At 34.2% G+C, this 14,059-nt stretch overlaps 3 protein-coding genes across 4 annotated transcripts; 1 reads left to right on the plus strand and 2 right to left on the minus strand.

Moving 5' to 3' along the window:
• Window positions 1–1,139: 1,139 nt before the first annotated feature.
• LOC123563545 (uncharacterized) lies at window positions 1,140–9,541 on the minus strand. Its single transcript, XM_045356396.2, has 6 exons — window positions 9,407–9,541; window positions 8,514–8,561; window positions 8,001–8,073; window positions 7,800–7,825; window positions 2,912–2,938; window positions 1,140–1,678 (listed from the first exon to the last, which is right to left on the minus strand). Exons 1-6 carry the CDS (start codon window positions 9,476–9,478, stop codon window positions 1,445–1,447), a joined length of 480 nt encoding a protein of 159 aa, XP_045212331.1. The 5' UTR covers window positions 9,479–9,541; the 3' UTR covers window positions 1,140–1,444.
• On the minus strand, window positions 2,945–7,793 carry LOC123563544 (uncharacterized). Its single transcript, XM_045356395.2, has 4 exons — window positions 7,159–7,793; window positions 6,343–6,540; window positions 5,773–5,874; window positions 2,945–4,910 (listed from the first exon to the last, which is right to left on the minus strand). The coding sequence occupies exons 1-4, from the start codon at window positions 7,211–7,213 to the stop codon at window positions 4,534–4,536; spliced, it is 732 nt and encodes a 243-aa protein (XP_045212330.2). The 5' UTR covers window positions 7,214–7,793; the 3' UTR covers window positions 2,945–4,533.
• LOC123563547 (uncharacterized) lies at window positions 9,432–13,885 on the plus strand. 2 transcript variants are annotated; one of them, XM_045356397.2, is made up of 4 exons: window positions 9,447–9,858; window positions 10,411–10,458; window positions 10,685–10,795; window positions 13,593–13,885. In XM_045356397.2, exons 1-4 carry the CDS (start codon window positions 9,754–9,756, stop codon window positions 13,704–13,706), a joined length of 378 nt encoding a protein of 125 aa, XP_045212332.1. In that variant the 5' UTR covers window positions 9,447–9,753; the 3' UTR covers window positions 13,707–13,885. The 2 variants fall into 2 exon arrangements, with proteins under 2 accessions (XP_045212333.1, XP_045212332.1); XM_045356398.2 differs by lacking the exon at window positions 10,411–10,458 and having other exon boundaries at window positions 9,432–9,858.
• The last annotated feature ends 174 nt before the right edge of the window (window positions 13,886–14,059 follow it).

Consider the following 14,059-nt stretch of genomic DNA (forward strand, 5'->3'; position numbering starts at 1 on the left):
ATGCAAACCAAAGAAATGCTCGTGCAAAACAACACACACACACAAAAAGCCACAGACACATGTGCTAAATTACAATAAACAACAAAAGAACCACTATAATTGACCCGATGAAACAGACAAAAGACAAATTATGGAAGGCTGATGTGCAGTGTTTATCGCCAAATACTAAATACCATATATTTGATGCTAAATGCCAAATGCAAAAACTGAAATGATCTATGGCATTATGGTAATACTAAATGCTAAATTTCAAACATTAACACTAACTGCATATGAATACTAATTGTAAAATCCTTTAACTTTATGAGTAAGGATCCAGTAAATGTAATTTCTATAATTTGAAAATATACTATGTTTTAGCTTGACTTAAAGGAAAAACATGTTGTACCTGTCATGCGTTACTGTAATACGAGCATGAACTGAACTGGTTTTCTTAAAATGTTTTGGTTTTTTAAGAGACAAGTTATGTAATGAAGGTCAGTTACGAATTAGATTACAGGGTGTATTTATTCACTCTTTTGTTCAACTGTGTACCTACTTAAGAACATAGAAATAAGTAGTCGGCGTTTTTATCGCATTCGTAATTAACAATAAGCATATTTTTAACAAATTGCCACTTGACAGTCGATATTTGACATTAACCATTTAGCAATTGTCATTTTGGCATTAAAGTATTTCTCATTAACCATTTGGCAATTAGCACGGCGCATTTGCCGTCCACTTTAAGCACTTTCGTGTATTACATTTCACAAACAGTATGAATATTGGAATTTGCAGCTGGGTACCAAACAGTTTTAGCCCGCCCGCTTAGCTCAATAGGGAGAGCACAGATCTATGGATCACGGGTGAGTTCGATCCACCGATGCGACGTATATTCTACGTGACGATTTGATTGTGACATTGTGTCTATAATCATTCGCCCTCCACCTCATATTCATGTGGGGAAGTTGGCAGTTACTTGTGGAGTACAGGTTTGTACTGGTACAGAATCCAGGAACACTGGTTTGGTTAACTGCCCGCCGATACATAACTGAAATACTGTTGAAAAACGGCGTTAAACCCAAAACAACCAAACAAACCAAACAGTTTTCGTGCTCTCATAAACAGGCTCAAAGTGAGTCCAAATTACTGAGGTCGCGGAAAGCTTCAAAGTTTTATTACACATGTATCATATAAAACATTCATTTGATCTAATCCATAGATATACAACATGCATACAATAATAATAATAACATATCACAGTTGCAAAGTTTTTACAGAAGGTTTTTCGACAAGTTTTGTCTATAACAACCGAGTGTGCTATTTCAGGTTTGATGATACTTCACACCTCCAATATATAGCTCTATTTCAAGAAAAGTGTTTTTGCAACCACGGCGTGTTTTCTTCTGTACATTTAACCCTGTCGAACGTTTTGTTTTGTCTTCAGATAAAAGATATGCCCAATTTAAGGTGACTGAATTTGAAATGGAAACGCTGATGGAGGTGGTGTTATTGTAGAGCTGTTTATTGTACGCCAAGAAATTGAAGTTCCGGTATAGGGCATTGTTGACAGTGTTCTCGGCGGTCCTTCCGTCGGTGCGGCCGTCGGCAGGACGTGAAATACATATACATCTGTCGTTATCGTTTGGAAGATAATCACAGTTGACAATAGGAAAATGTACCAGTATTTGTCAGCAGCCTGCAAAAGTAACGAATAAAATGTACTTACGAAAACAAATAACTGTTTGAAATAATTGTTTATTAAATATTTTTGTTTAAACTTTATTGAATGTAGTTTAAGTTACAGTGTAACCTGAAACGTCATTACTTTTCCATATTGACGTTCCAGTTTCATATCGGGTAGATGACGTCATTTGTGAAGTCAGTTTCATGCATGTCGTCACGTCCAACAGCTCTTTAACGACGATAATTTCAGTTTTACTAGGCTAAAAAATAAAATAGAAAAAGTGGAAACTTCATAGGTCGCTCAACACGACAAAAACGAAAATGTTGCAGGCTCTGTTTGATTGAGCCTGTTCATGGACGGTAGTGGAAATACATGCTGCCGTCCACGCCCTCTAGCCCCGGGTTGAGCAGAACTCAACATTTACACATGCTAAAAGTACAAAAAGCAATTTAGAGACATCCGCAGATGTATTCAAACGGCGGTGAACATGGAACCTTCAATGATACACGGGTTGTGGCGTGTAATTCCATGAAAAGCGGCGTTTGGTCCCCAGATAAAAGTAATGGGTTTGCCCCAAACGAGAAAATAATGGGCAGAACTAAACAAACTGGAATTTAGAAAGGGGATCTGAGGTTATGGAGCCTGCATATCACAGGAACTGTCAAAAGACAAAATTAAAAAGCAGGCACCATATCCAAGGGGTGATCACACAATACCAAAGACAATGAAAGCGGGGGTATTGGAACCACCCAGGCCGAAATGGTCATGCTGAGAAACTAAACAGTACCAATAACACGACATAAAAGTCGTGCTAAACGATCTGAGAAGTCATATCTATGTAAAAATTTCAAATGTAGTATGTGTATGAAATATGTAATAAAAAGATTATTGGATGTGCATCGAGAAATATGCGCTCCTTCTTTCGCGCTCCTAAAGTCGCAAGGAGCGCAATATTTCCGTTATAGGCCTAGAACTCGCACATATTTCGCAATACAAATCTAATAGCCTATATAACTATCTCGCCCATGAGCCTTTTATGAGTGATTGAAATATTTAGACTCAAACTGAACTAAATATCTCATAACCCACAAATCACCAGTAGGCTACCACCTTCACTGAAAATGGTCGCTTCCTCAGCCCCACAGAGAACAATCTAAAGTAGAAAGGACTAAGTGCTGTTGTTATGTTTGCTGCTAAATAACTATATGCATTTTAGATACAATTAAAGTGAAAGGATAAACTTACAAGCTCATTTTTTCTGTACCACCAGTTCTGTAAAATGATAAAGAAGACATGTATTGAGACAAAATTGCTCTTTTAAAAGAGCTTCCTAAGTATTGTTATCATAAAGTTGTTACAAAAAGGTAATCGTTGTCGCAAACTAAAGGAGGACTACGCTAAATTCTGCAAATAACGGATGTTCGCTTCAGGAGAGTCATAGCTCTTGTTGCGAGGTTTGTGTTTAGTACTTTCCAAGATAAAAAATAACAACAGGGTCCCTAGAACCATTCGGTATGCCAAATACAACTGGAGTTGTATAGCGTAAATCTTGCCAATCACTAACATACACCGTAACTATAACAGGTTACAAGAAATGCGTCAAAAACGACACGAGCAAGTTTCAAGTTGATACACTTAAGCGTAGTACTAGTAACCGGGTTTGTGGCTAACCAATCTTAACAGTGTTACCTAAAATTGAACTGAATCATTACTGGCTTTAGCTGATAGATTTGTGGCTAAATACTTTGTTGTATGAAAATAAAATGTTCAAGTAAGATTTGCAAATAACTCTGCCTACCAATAAATAAGTAAAGTTACTGCAAAGCTCGTATGTCAGTTAAATTTAATGCATGTAGAATGTGTTGTATCGGTTTATTCTTTTTTAAGAAAACGATTCTGTCATTTAATACTTTCTGTAGGGGTTTCTAATCTAACCGCAACATAATTTGCACTGACACGAATGTGAAGCTAGAATTATGTAATATGTCATACTGAGGTACCAAACAAATATGGTTACTGTTTGATATGAAACATCGATTTAAATCAATTGAAAAGTCTTGCAAACGTTCAAAATATTTGAATATATGTATTTGTATCTACGGGTGTCCCATTTTCATTTAATTTTCAACTACGTCTTTCAGCAAGTGTTTTACAAATGGTTGGACGGACCTCATATTCCCTGTATAGTCTATACACAATGTGAGCTACCACACATAGCTAGACCCATTTCAGAGTATAAACTGAGAAAAGGCTATCCTAAAAACTGAAATAAAACTAGGAGAAAAGTAAGGGTCATATATCTTCTAAGAAATATTTTTCTGTAATATTGACTTACTGAAAATCACATCAAAATTATAGTGCTGTGACCTGGTATTACTACTCATAGTAAAATTTGACGTATTACTTCAAATACAAGCCTCTCATTTTTTTCTTAAACTACCAAAATGTCAAAAAATATCAAATGTCAATGACATTTAAACAAAAACTAGCCTATGTCCACCTATTTGAAAAATTAGTGTTCAGTAATCTTGACGCCATTACACGATAGACCAGATGGCGTCCGATCTGTTTCCTTTAATACTAAATTAGACCTTACATGATCAATCGGGGTTTTTTTCTCAGATATTATCAGTTACCGCATCACACTGTTGAATGTGGTAAAAAAAAGGCCAATGAATCTTAATCCTTTTAAATCGCGTATTACACTATATAAAAATAATCTTACAGTGGAAGCACTGATTTAAATTTACTAATTCTTGTAATAAAATTTTTATATCAACAACAAACACTTTTGAATATGATTTCATTTTAATCGAATTACAAAATAATATATTCTTTTGATAATATGAAAACAGTGTAATCAATATTCAACGAGCCCTTCTGAATTTCTTCGGTCTGTTGCTATGGTCACAGACCAGTCTGGACTCCGAGCTACTCGTGCTAACACACACTGTTTCCTCCTCATCTCTTTCTCTCTTTCGTTTTCCAAGAACCACATTGGTATCACTGTTTACAGCTCTGGGCTCAACGGTGGAAATGAACTTCTTCGGCTCATAAGGATCTCTAGATGTGAAGCCAAGCAAATCTTCCTCTGGGCTGGCAGTGTACTTGTTCAGCCAGCGACTAACATGGACTTTGGTGGGTTCTTCCCGTTCATATGGACAGTAGAAATGGGGCTTACTCTCAAGTCGTGCAATCAGTGCTTTTGTTTTGCGTTTTACTCGCGGAGCTCTGCTCAATGCAGCTGAAAAATTAAACAAACATATGGTAAGTTTTAAATTTATAACATTACTACCTCTTAACCATGTGCTTCATCCGAGTGGTTTCAACTGAATATGGTGTACACGTATAGAGTGTTATCAAAGTAGTCGCAAAAAATGGTGATCTTGTACGAAAATTGTTAGTGTTTTAGGGGATTCAGTCCGGCTTGAAAAAAGTCTGTGCTCACCCTAATCGCCGTGATGTTCAAAATTCCAGACAAATCCAATTTATTTTTTAATTACTTTTTCTTACTTATATATAGCCAAACTGTTAATGTGTGGAGCAAATGAACTGAATATATGGTTAAAACAACACGTACAATCCATATGTAATAGTAGGACATTAAATATGCAACACGTTTTGTTTTTGTTCTTGTTTTTTCGGTTTTTTTTCTTGGTAGTCCTGGTGATCAGCTTTATGCTGAAGCGGTATGAAATATTCAGTGTAATATTGGGAGTAACTTATGAATAACTAGATAGTGGACATGCCAAGCCACTCATAACAAGGAAAGTTTTTACCACATGTCCTGTAGTTTCAATGTTATTTGAAAATGAAAATGATGCTACAAGCAAAATGTCACGTTAAAATCGGTAAACTCGGTACGTTTTGTCATGTTTTCCACATAACTACAAAACGAGTAAAACTAATTGAACAAAAGCTTGTAGCTTGATTGACAGTGATGACGCTCCCTATTTGGACTGGCAGAATGCTTGATTAAAGTTATATTAAAGACTTCTTTGTTAATTCATGCATATTGATATACCAGATCGCTGAAGAAAAAACAACATTCGTCTTATTAAGTCTTGGTAAACAACAGTTTGCAAATAAATGTACTATTCACTTACGTATTAAATATAAATCATATGCCTGTTCAAGAAGATCATCAGTCTTTCTGATTTCCTCAAAGTCGGCTTCAGCAAGCGGGGTGTACCGTCTGAGTTCAGCTTCTAAAAATTTACAAAAAAGTCTGTATTCTGACACATGTTTGCTTGTTTTATTCTTTGCGATTACATCTTTTTCCATACATAGTGGTGCTCCAATGGACAATACTGGCCGTATTCAATTTCTTCGTTTTGCACCTCTTTCAAGTTAGTTCATCCCTAATATATTGAGTATTGTCGATATTTTAAATGAATATTGCCTAACTTCTTACTTGTATACAAAACTTTATCCGAGATCGCATGTACGTGTATTTAAGCAAAGAAAAATGCAAGGCAACTTTGCTTGAAATTAGTTATTTAAAATGTTTATAGTGTTTGATAGGTATTGTTCCATCAACTTTTCCATTTGAGTAGTAAAAAAATGTATGGTCCTTTTAAAAAATATATGTAAACATAGTACGTGTGCTGCCAAACCAGTATCTACAATATAAAGATGCTTTTCTTTTGTTTTCATTATAATGAATGATATCTCACCGTCAATTTGTCTAGAATTCATATTTCTTCTAGCTTCCGCCATATTTTCTGCAATTCTCTGCAGATCAAGAATGTCACGTGTATCTGGCAGGTTCCAGTCATATGCGGCTAAGTTTGTTGAGGACAAGGAACCGTGAGAAGTGTCGTCTAACCTTACAGGTGCTGGTTTAGATATATCTGCATAGTTCCAAGTCTCAGCTAGAAAATTAATAAAGACAAAAATGAATTAGCTAAAAGTATAAAATGTTGCAGAAATAGTCAGAAATAAAAGTTTACAAAAAGATTTAACTTTAATGTAATGTGTGCTTTGTTAAATATATATTACCGTGTTAATATATTCCATTCTGTTATGTTAAGTTTTATGCAGCACAGTTTGGTGAACAGACAGTAAAAGCTCATTAAATAAGATTTTACACTGCTAAAACTGTTTTGAATAAATAACTGGAAACAAGTAAATATGTAACGCTAAAGGAACTTGGGTGGCTGGAATTTTCTGAAAAGTTGCAGTTACTACATTCTAGTACTGATATATGAAAATTTAAAACAGTCTTGTCCCATCTTAAATGACCAATATTTTAATTCGTTATTCATATTATTTCGGGATCCTTCAATAACGACTGTATTGAAAGGTTTAAGCAGGGCAAAACAGTTACAACACTACTTATTTCAAATAAATCAAGCAATCTGATTATAAATACTGTTGATATAAACCAGGATTAAACACATTTATTCTACATATTTTTTTCAAGTTCAATGAGAGAAAGTCGTTACATTAAAAAAAAACACTTTGAAATCTATATAAAATATGAAACAAACCTGTGGAATTGTTCCAGCGACGTGATTTTTCTCTTTCTGAACTGTTGTTGCTCATATTTTATTGTTATGTTGTGTTGAATTGGTAAAAATGTTGCGAATTTTCAAACGCTGTCAATTCTATGCCTATCGAAACGACGCGGTTCCTAAGCAATGACGTACTATAGACATTGACGTCAAAGACGGAGACGTTATGACGTCAACTTGTTTACCGATGTACACTGCATTTGTCCGGTTATCAAGGAAATATGCTATCTTACACCTCGGGAAGTAGTGAAAAATAAGTTTCCTTCCTGCCGGCGTGTACATCATGCTGTTTGATGTTTAACATTGATATTTAATTAAACTGTCTGTAACTATGAACGGTTTCCCATTTGAATATTTGCGAAATTAACAATGATACAGAACAAAGAAACTTTAGCATTGTCTTTGGAGATCAGTCTCAGAGGGCAAGATAGCCATTGGTCAATTTAAAGGCTAGTCTAATCATCAGCCAATCAAACACCTTAGTTTTGAGACTGGTCTACCATTATAATTCTAGAAATCTGATTTAGTCTTGGTGGCAGAAGAAGATATATTTATTAATGAAATATTTCCATACTTCCTTTTATCTGAAATGTTTATAAATCTAAAATTGTACTTACAATAACTATTGCAATTAGTCCACTGACTGAAAAATGAAACAGTATTTGTGAAATTACATTGGCTGAAAACCGAAAATAAACATACAATTTTCTTATGTTATAATTTATTTGAAATCGTTAATATTTAATGTAAATTATCAATGTATAAACTTTACTTCTTATCAAATTTGTAATGAGAAATACAATTTAAATTGTACATACGCACGAGATTGCAGGCTAGGAGATAATTTGATTCGCTTTCGTGTCCTTTTATAAGACATATGGTGAAAGCTATCTGAAATAAAAACGTAAACTTACATAGCCAAAAGAAAATAAAGAAAGAACATTGGTTATGCATTTATTTGCCGTTACAGTAAACACTGGCTGTCGTTGTTAAATAATTAACAAATACTGATATTCATCTGTTATACTCGCTGTTCTTTGATAAATCTTAACAAATATTCAATTTAGGTAGATACATGATCACATGATGTCATATAAATAAATTATATGACATTCAAAGGAAAAAGATGGATGACATTTCTATTGTATTGTCAGATTATTCAAAATTTATGACACTGATATTGTATTATGATTATGTATGAAGATGTGCGGTATATGCAATAACTAGCATATCAGCATAATAACCAGACTGTTATGTGTCAGTCTCTCTTTCAAAAATGGGGGCTACATGTATGCAAATACTATAGTAGCTAAACATTACGTTGCACTTACCAGAACCATTAGCAATGTCAAAATGTTGTACAGCCGCATGATACAAATCTGAAAAATGTAACTGTGCCTTGAAAACGATTTTAAGGATTGACATTTTAAAGTGTTCGTGCTACGTAAATAAATTCATATTGATTTTTCGAAGAAGAAAATAATATACGTAGGATTCTGTTTTAATAGACTTCACCACAGCTATAAGAGAGCAATACTGAAAGTGTTAGAAATGTGTAACTTTGGCAAAAGAGATATATTTATATAGAAAAGAATGAGTAAGACAATACCTTCTATGCTACTTTAGCTATACAAGGTCGACAACAATCGACTTTAATTTAATTGTATACAGGAGTACTCAAACGAGCATGATTTTATGAAATAACACTACAATATTTTGACATAAAATAGTTGAAAAATTGATAAAAATTTTCTTTCTACAATGTTTAAACTTTTTGCTATAAATCTTTCATCAGTCCCTGAAAACATTAAATAGGGTGATTCGGGCCTTAACACTTTGCACAACGGGGAAGTTAATCTAAGTATTTTATGCGTCACGAAATTGAAAGTCATCATGTGATCATCATACCGCCATACGGTTGATAGATTTTGCTTTTTATAAAAACAGCTATATGAAAGTAACAATACAAGAAAAGAGAAGTTTAATGTACTTTTTAAAACATGAGTATGAATTTTATCATCGTTTCATTTGTGTAAACATTTGATCATTGCTGTTTGCTTTGATAGATAAAGTAAAAATTTATACATGTTTAATTCATGTATGTATTATCGCTTATAATGTTGATAGGTAAACATAAAACTTAGCCGCTGTTATTTCGTGTATACAATCTAACATGTGCCGACTTTTTAACATATATTTTCATAAATTCAAATATCGGACTTACAATAGTCGGTGAAACTTCATAGTAAATAGCATTACTATCCAGTCCGGTTACTTTTGAATCGGTTGTCGCCATTTTAGCTCGTCTGCATTTATCACGTGATGTAGTAAGTCACCATCACATGATATAAATTGAAACAAACAATCTCATTGGATAGTTAAGAAACAACCAGCTAATCAAAGGTGTTGATATATCTCTCAATCTATTCAATATGGCGGAGTAATTAACTGAGCTAGTACAAGTAACAATTAAAGTGTGTTTGTATTAAAGAATATATCCTAATGAAGCGTTAAGACGCTGGATTAATGCTGACAAGTCAAAGTTGAAATTAATTACTGTAACCATTTACAATGTCTGAGAAGGACGCGTTGGCACCAAAGAGACCGGAAGTGGCCCCGGCCTCGAGTATACCGGACCAAGTGTTGTATCATGACAGTACACAGACACCCAGGGCGGTTAGTTCTATTTGTTCATTTCAGCTTTATTCCTTTGACTTATTACTGACATTCTTGTTAAAATTTATCATATATAAAATAAATGTAACTGCCTTCTTATATGTGCTTATAAGTATTAAGCTGATGTAAACATTACATTTCTTAAATTGCGTTCAGTGTTCTAATGACTATGAATAGTGTTACATTAACTTCTTATTGATACTCACTGCTTTTGCTTTCACGTTTATATACTATTTTTAATGTATTTAGTCGGCTTTAAAAGCTCATTAGAGCTTTTAATATTTGTAGTTTAACCCAAACTTGTACATAAATAAAGTAGCCTTGGCTTGATTTGACTAGCCTTGATGATTCATTTTACTCGTCAAATAAGGAAAATATGAAAACTATATCTACCGCTTATAAGGGCTGGAGTTGTGTTTATGGCCTTCCTTTAGGTATTACATATCATAAATAACTCAATGGTGTCCTCCTTCTGTCCTATCTCGTACTTTATATACATGAAGTTTGTTATTTACTGCTTCTAATCTCAACTTTTCCTTTTTCATATCTCAGAGACTACTTCAGATTTTGTTCGTTGCCTTGGTTGTCATTATGGTGCTTGTAAGTATATGTTTACACATATAAAGCTATTCCTCAAATAATTAGACAAAGCATAGCTATATGTATAATTGTGTACGACTCTTTTTTTAGTTAGACCTTCTGGAAAGTATGAGTTAAGTACTTGGCACATTTTTACAGTGCTACGATATGAACAGAACTAATGTATTTAAAAAGTTTTATGTTATTTAAAAAGTTTTATGTTATAATAATTTCATTTTTTTGGCAGGTTTGTATAGTATTGAGTATAGTTCAAGGTGTAAAGAATGGTTCATATGGTGCAATATACTTCATGCTAGGTCTGAGTCTCATAGGCTTTGTCGCTGTGGAAGTTATTCTGGTAGGTAGTGATTCTCGCGTTATTATAAATGTAGTGTGACTGTTATTAAGGAACTTGGCATTTCCTTTGTGTATTCGTCCTTATTCAACTTTCCCCTTCGGGTTCCCCCCCCCCCCCCCCCCCCCCCCCCCCCCCCACCCCCACGGCCCAATTTTGCCCCTTGCCTTCTCCTCCATCTTTAGCATAAATTGATACGTACTTTTGTTGGATGTTTGAAGCAACCCGTCTGAAATATTTTTCCATTACGGCTTCTTTTTGTTGTGGGCCTAATATGCAAATGCGTGGCTCTGTGACTGTGTTTTTGGTGCTCTGTGCTTCCGAGAAATCTACCCTTACCTCTTATCTTACTGAGTAGAGTATAAGAACTCTGGTTCATGTTTTATTTGCTGATCGATATGCAAGCCTCTGCTTTTCCGAAAAACTTTTCGTTTTCAATGTCTATGTTATTGTTGGAAACCTAAGCAGGTTTGGACATCCGTAGATATGTTCTGGATATTAAAATTAACCAGCTCTTTTTAAATTCATGTTTATAACTTACTTTTATTCTTGACTCTCTGATATTACGTTATTTTGCGAAGTTTAATGATAAATGCCAAAAGGTAAAATGATACACTAATCGATAATTCTAACGCCCCTCGAAATAGTATACACACGTTACAGAAATTACAATGTAGTAGGATAACGCATGTTTTTTCGTGTTATATCGTTTGCAGAATCCCGAGGGATTAGTTGGTGCCCGAGCCCGTAGGGCGAGTGTACCAACGTATCCCGAGGGATTAAGAAGATGTTATAACACGAAAATAACATGCGCTAACGCTATTCTAGCATATAACGCGAAAAAACGAATAAATGAATACATTATCCCTCAACGTCATTAAATTCTCATGAAATGCGCGGGAATATCCGAGTTGTTTTTTCACGTAGACGTCATTTACATTTGAATTATCCGTTTTGGGGCCGTAATACGTTTACGCTCTGCCACGGAACGCGCATATATAAAAAGGTGTTATAACAGCACGTGAGCGCGAGAATCCCTCTGTTAACACACGTGTTCTCTCCTGTTAAATGCTAGAATTGTTTCTGATATATGATTAGATAACAATGCTAATAGGATATGGAAGGATAAATAAGTCATTTTTGTTTTGCCGTATAATGAAAACTGTTGTTTTTATATTCTGAACACTAATTTGTGCTTTATCGACCTTTTAAATTGGGTGAATGTCGTAAAATAAATGAAACGATATCTTAGCATTTTCTTCGATTTCGTTGAAATTTCAGTATGTCATTTGAAACATATTGTTCTAAACATAAGATAAGTTTGATAAGAAATACTGTCTGTAATATCTAAGCTATGGGGCGTCAGAAGTTCCGATGCACACATTGTTTAAGCAAATTGACAGGTTGCGCATACATTGGAAGAAACCGTGGAGTGACTGTTCGATTCGCATAGTCCACGCTGGTTTCTCTTTTGTTTAATATTATAACCTGACTGCAATGATGTTAATGGAAAGTTTTTTAGTTTGTAAGATATCTGGTATTGTCTGAAAACGATTATTGTATTGCGGTATTTTCCCATGTAAATTTCAGCCATTTTGCCCTGCAATATTTCGAGAATCAGTTTCTTGCTAGTTCCATATGATACTTTCAGAATATCTCAGTCGGCATAAAAACAAGGTATTCATTAAATGGTATATAATGTTTTAAAAAATATGACTTTAGAAGGAAAGAAATCTGTAAAAAGGTGGAAATAACATTTTGCCTAGAAATGAAAAGGATTCACAATGATATCCAACTACCGCTATTGAAGACATGTACAGTGGTGTATAATTTACTGTTGCAAACTGAAGAAAAACATTACGGAAGACATTTAAGGCAGTGTCATAGTGTTTTGTTCTAGGAAACATTTTATCATTTAAAAATAATTTTTGATATGGAACATTCGGAATAAGACTAGAGAACTGCTATGTGTGTAAACAAATACAGTGCATTTTAGGACTTGATCTTTAACTCTAAAAAGCCTAATTACAATTTAGTCACCATCTTAATCAAACAATTGTAAACAAATCAAAAGTAATAAATACTGATTATGGCACCTTTTAGTCAATTATTACCGATTATTGCAGTTACAAGAGATGTTTGGCGCTGGTCTAGTGTGAATCAATCAAACATGGTCACACGCCAATTGTTAGTCACTGTGGGAAACGAATAGAAACGGTGTCTTTAGTAACGATAATCCCGCTATAATCCTGTCTCAGTCAGAAATTCAGTGTTTGGATTAACGTTGATTGCTATTAAGCCGGCGGCCGACGTGCCATTTTTATCACCAGAATTTATTTCTTGGATGGATTTTCATATTAATATGTATGCTCAAATTATATTTCTTTCTTAATCATTGATTATGTCCTTTTTAAATCAAAATGAAGACCCATACATTTAGAAGTCGCTGTTTGGCTACTAAGTAACTGTTTCTATGTTACACTAACAACCATTCACGATTGAAACGGGAAGTTTGTGAATTACTCTCATAAATATATGTACATAAAAGCCAAAGAGAAACTTCTTTTATAGAAAGAAAAATATAGTTTTTGCAATTAAGAAAGATAATTTTATGTATAAATACCGTTTTACTAATCTTTTCCCAGCGATGTTTTTAACTATTTATGTTGCAAACAATGTAATGGAACTACTATGCTTGGTTCCATAACAAATATTCCAGTTTTATGTATCCATTTACATCTTTTCATCTATCTGCAAATTCAATCTCCATCACCTGAATCCAAATAACTCTCATTTACAGGTTGTGTTCATACGCCGAGACCATCTGGACAGAGGAAAATTGTGGTTTTTATATTTCGTCGGCGGGATAGTTATTCTTGAGTCAGTTTTCACCGACATCTTGTTGTACCGCTGAAAGGATATTTAGTTTCAAGCTTAGAAATACAACACAGAACTTTCACAAAAAGTAACGATGCTTCATCGGAACATCGTGTCTTCATTGTATCTTGTAAAAATGCTTATGAACTGCATGTTGTTTTGTTTAATAGAAATAAATATATATTTAAGTATGTAATAAATCACATGTTGTAGTTACTTTGGTTTATAATTGTTTTTTTTAAGGAACTTGCAGCCGACATTAAACTCTTTCAGACTGTGTCGTACCAAAGGAGCTCGTGCATGCTTCTTCCAATCTTACGGACTAAGGAGTTCGTGTTATGAACATACAATATGACTGAACTGCTTTAATGAATCCATTTATACTGTTCT

Source organism: Mercenaria mercenaria, chromosome 2, assembly GCF_021730395.1.
Source record: "Mercenaria mercenaria strain notata chromosome 2, MADL_Memer_1, whole genome shotgun sequence".
In the NCBI taxonomy this organism is placed as follows: Eukaryota; Metazoa; Mollusca; class Bivalvia; order Venerida; family Veneridae; genus Mercenaria; species Mercenaria mercenaria.

Excerpts from the sequence above, each read along its gene's own strand:
- LOC123563544 (XM_045356395.2), bottom strand. The coding sequence starts at position 7,213 with ATGAGCAACAACAGTTCAGAAAGAGAAAAATCACGTCGCTGGAACAAT. Across the intron at positions 5,875-6,342 it reads GAATTCTAGACAAATTGACG|AAGCTGAACTCAGACGGTAC; the intron begins GTGAGATATCAT and ends GTAAATTTTTAG. Across the intron at positions 4,911-5,772 it reads ATATGATTTATATTTAATAC|CTGCATTGAGCAGAGCTCCG; the intron begins GTAAGTGAATAG and ends TTAATTTTTCAG.
- LOC123563545 (XM_045356396.2), bottom strand. The coding sequence starts at position 9,478 with ATGGCGACAACCGATTCAAAAGTAACCGGACTGGATAGTAATGCTATT. Across the intron at positions 8,562-9,406 it reads ATGAAGTTTCACCGACTATT|ATTTGTATCATGCGGCTGTA; the intron begins GTAAGTCCGATA and ends TACATTTTTCAG. Across the intron at positions 7,826-8,000 it reads CCTAGCCTGCAATCTCGTGC|TCAGTGGACTAATTGCAATA; the intron begins GTATGTACAATT and ends TTCATTTTTCAG.
- LOC123563547 (XM_045356397.2), top strand. The coding sequence starts at position 9,754 with ATGTCTGAGAAGGACGCGTTGGCACCAAAGAGACCGGAAGTGGCCCCG. Across the intron at positions 9,859-10,410 it reads GTACACAGACACCCAGGGCG|AGACTACTTCAGATTTTGTT; the intron begins GTTAGTTCTATT and ends TTCATATCTCAG. Across the intron at positions 10,459-10,684 it reads TGGTTGTCATTATGGTGCTT|GTTTGTATAGTATTGAGTAT; the intron begins GTAAGTATATGT and ends TTTTTTTGGCAG.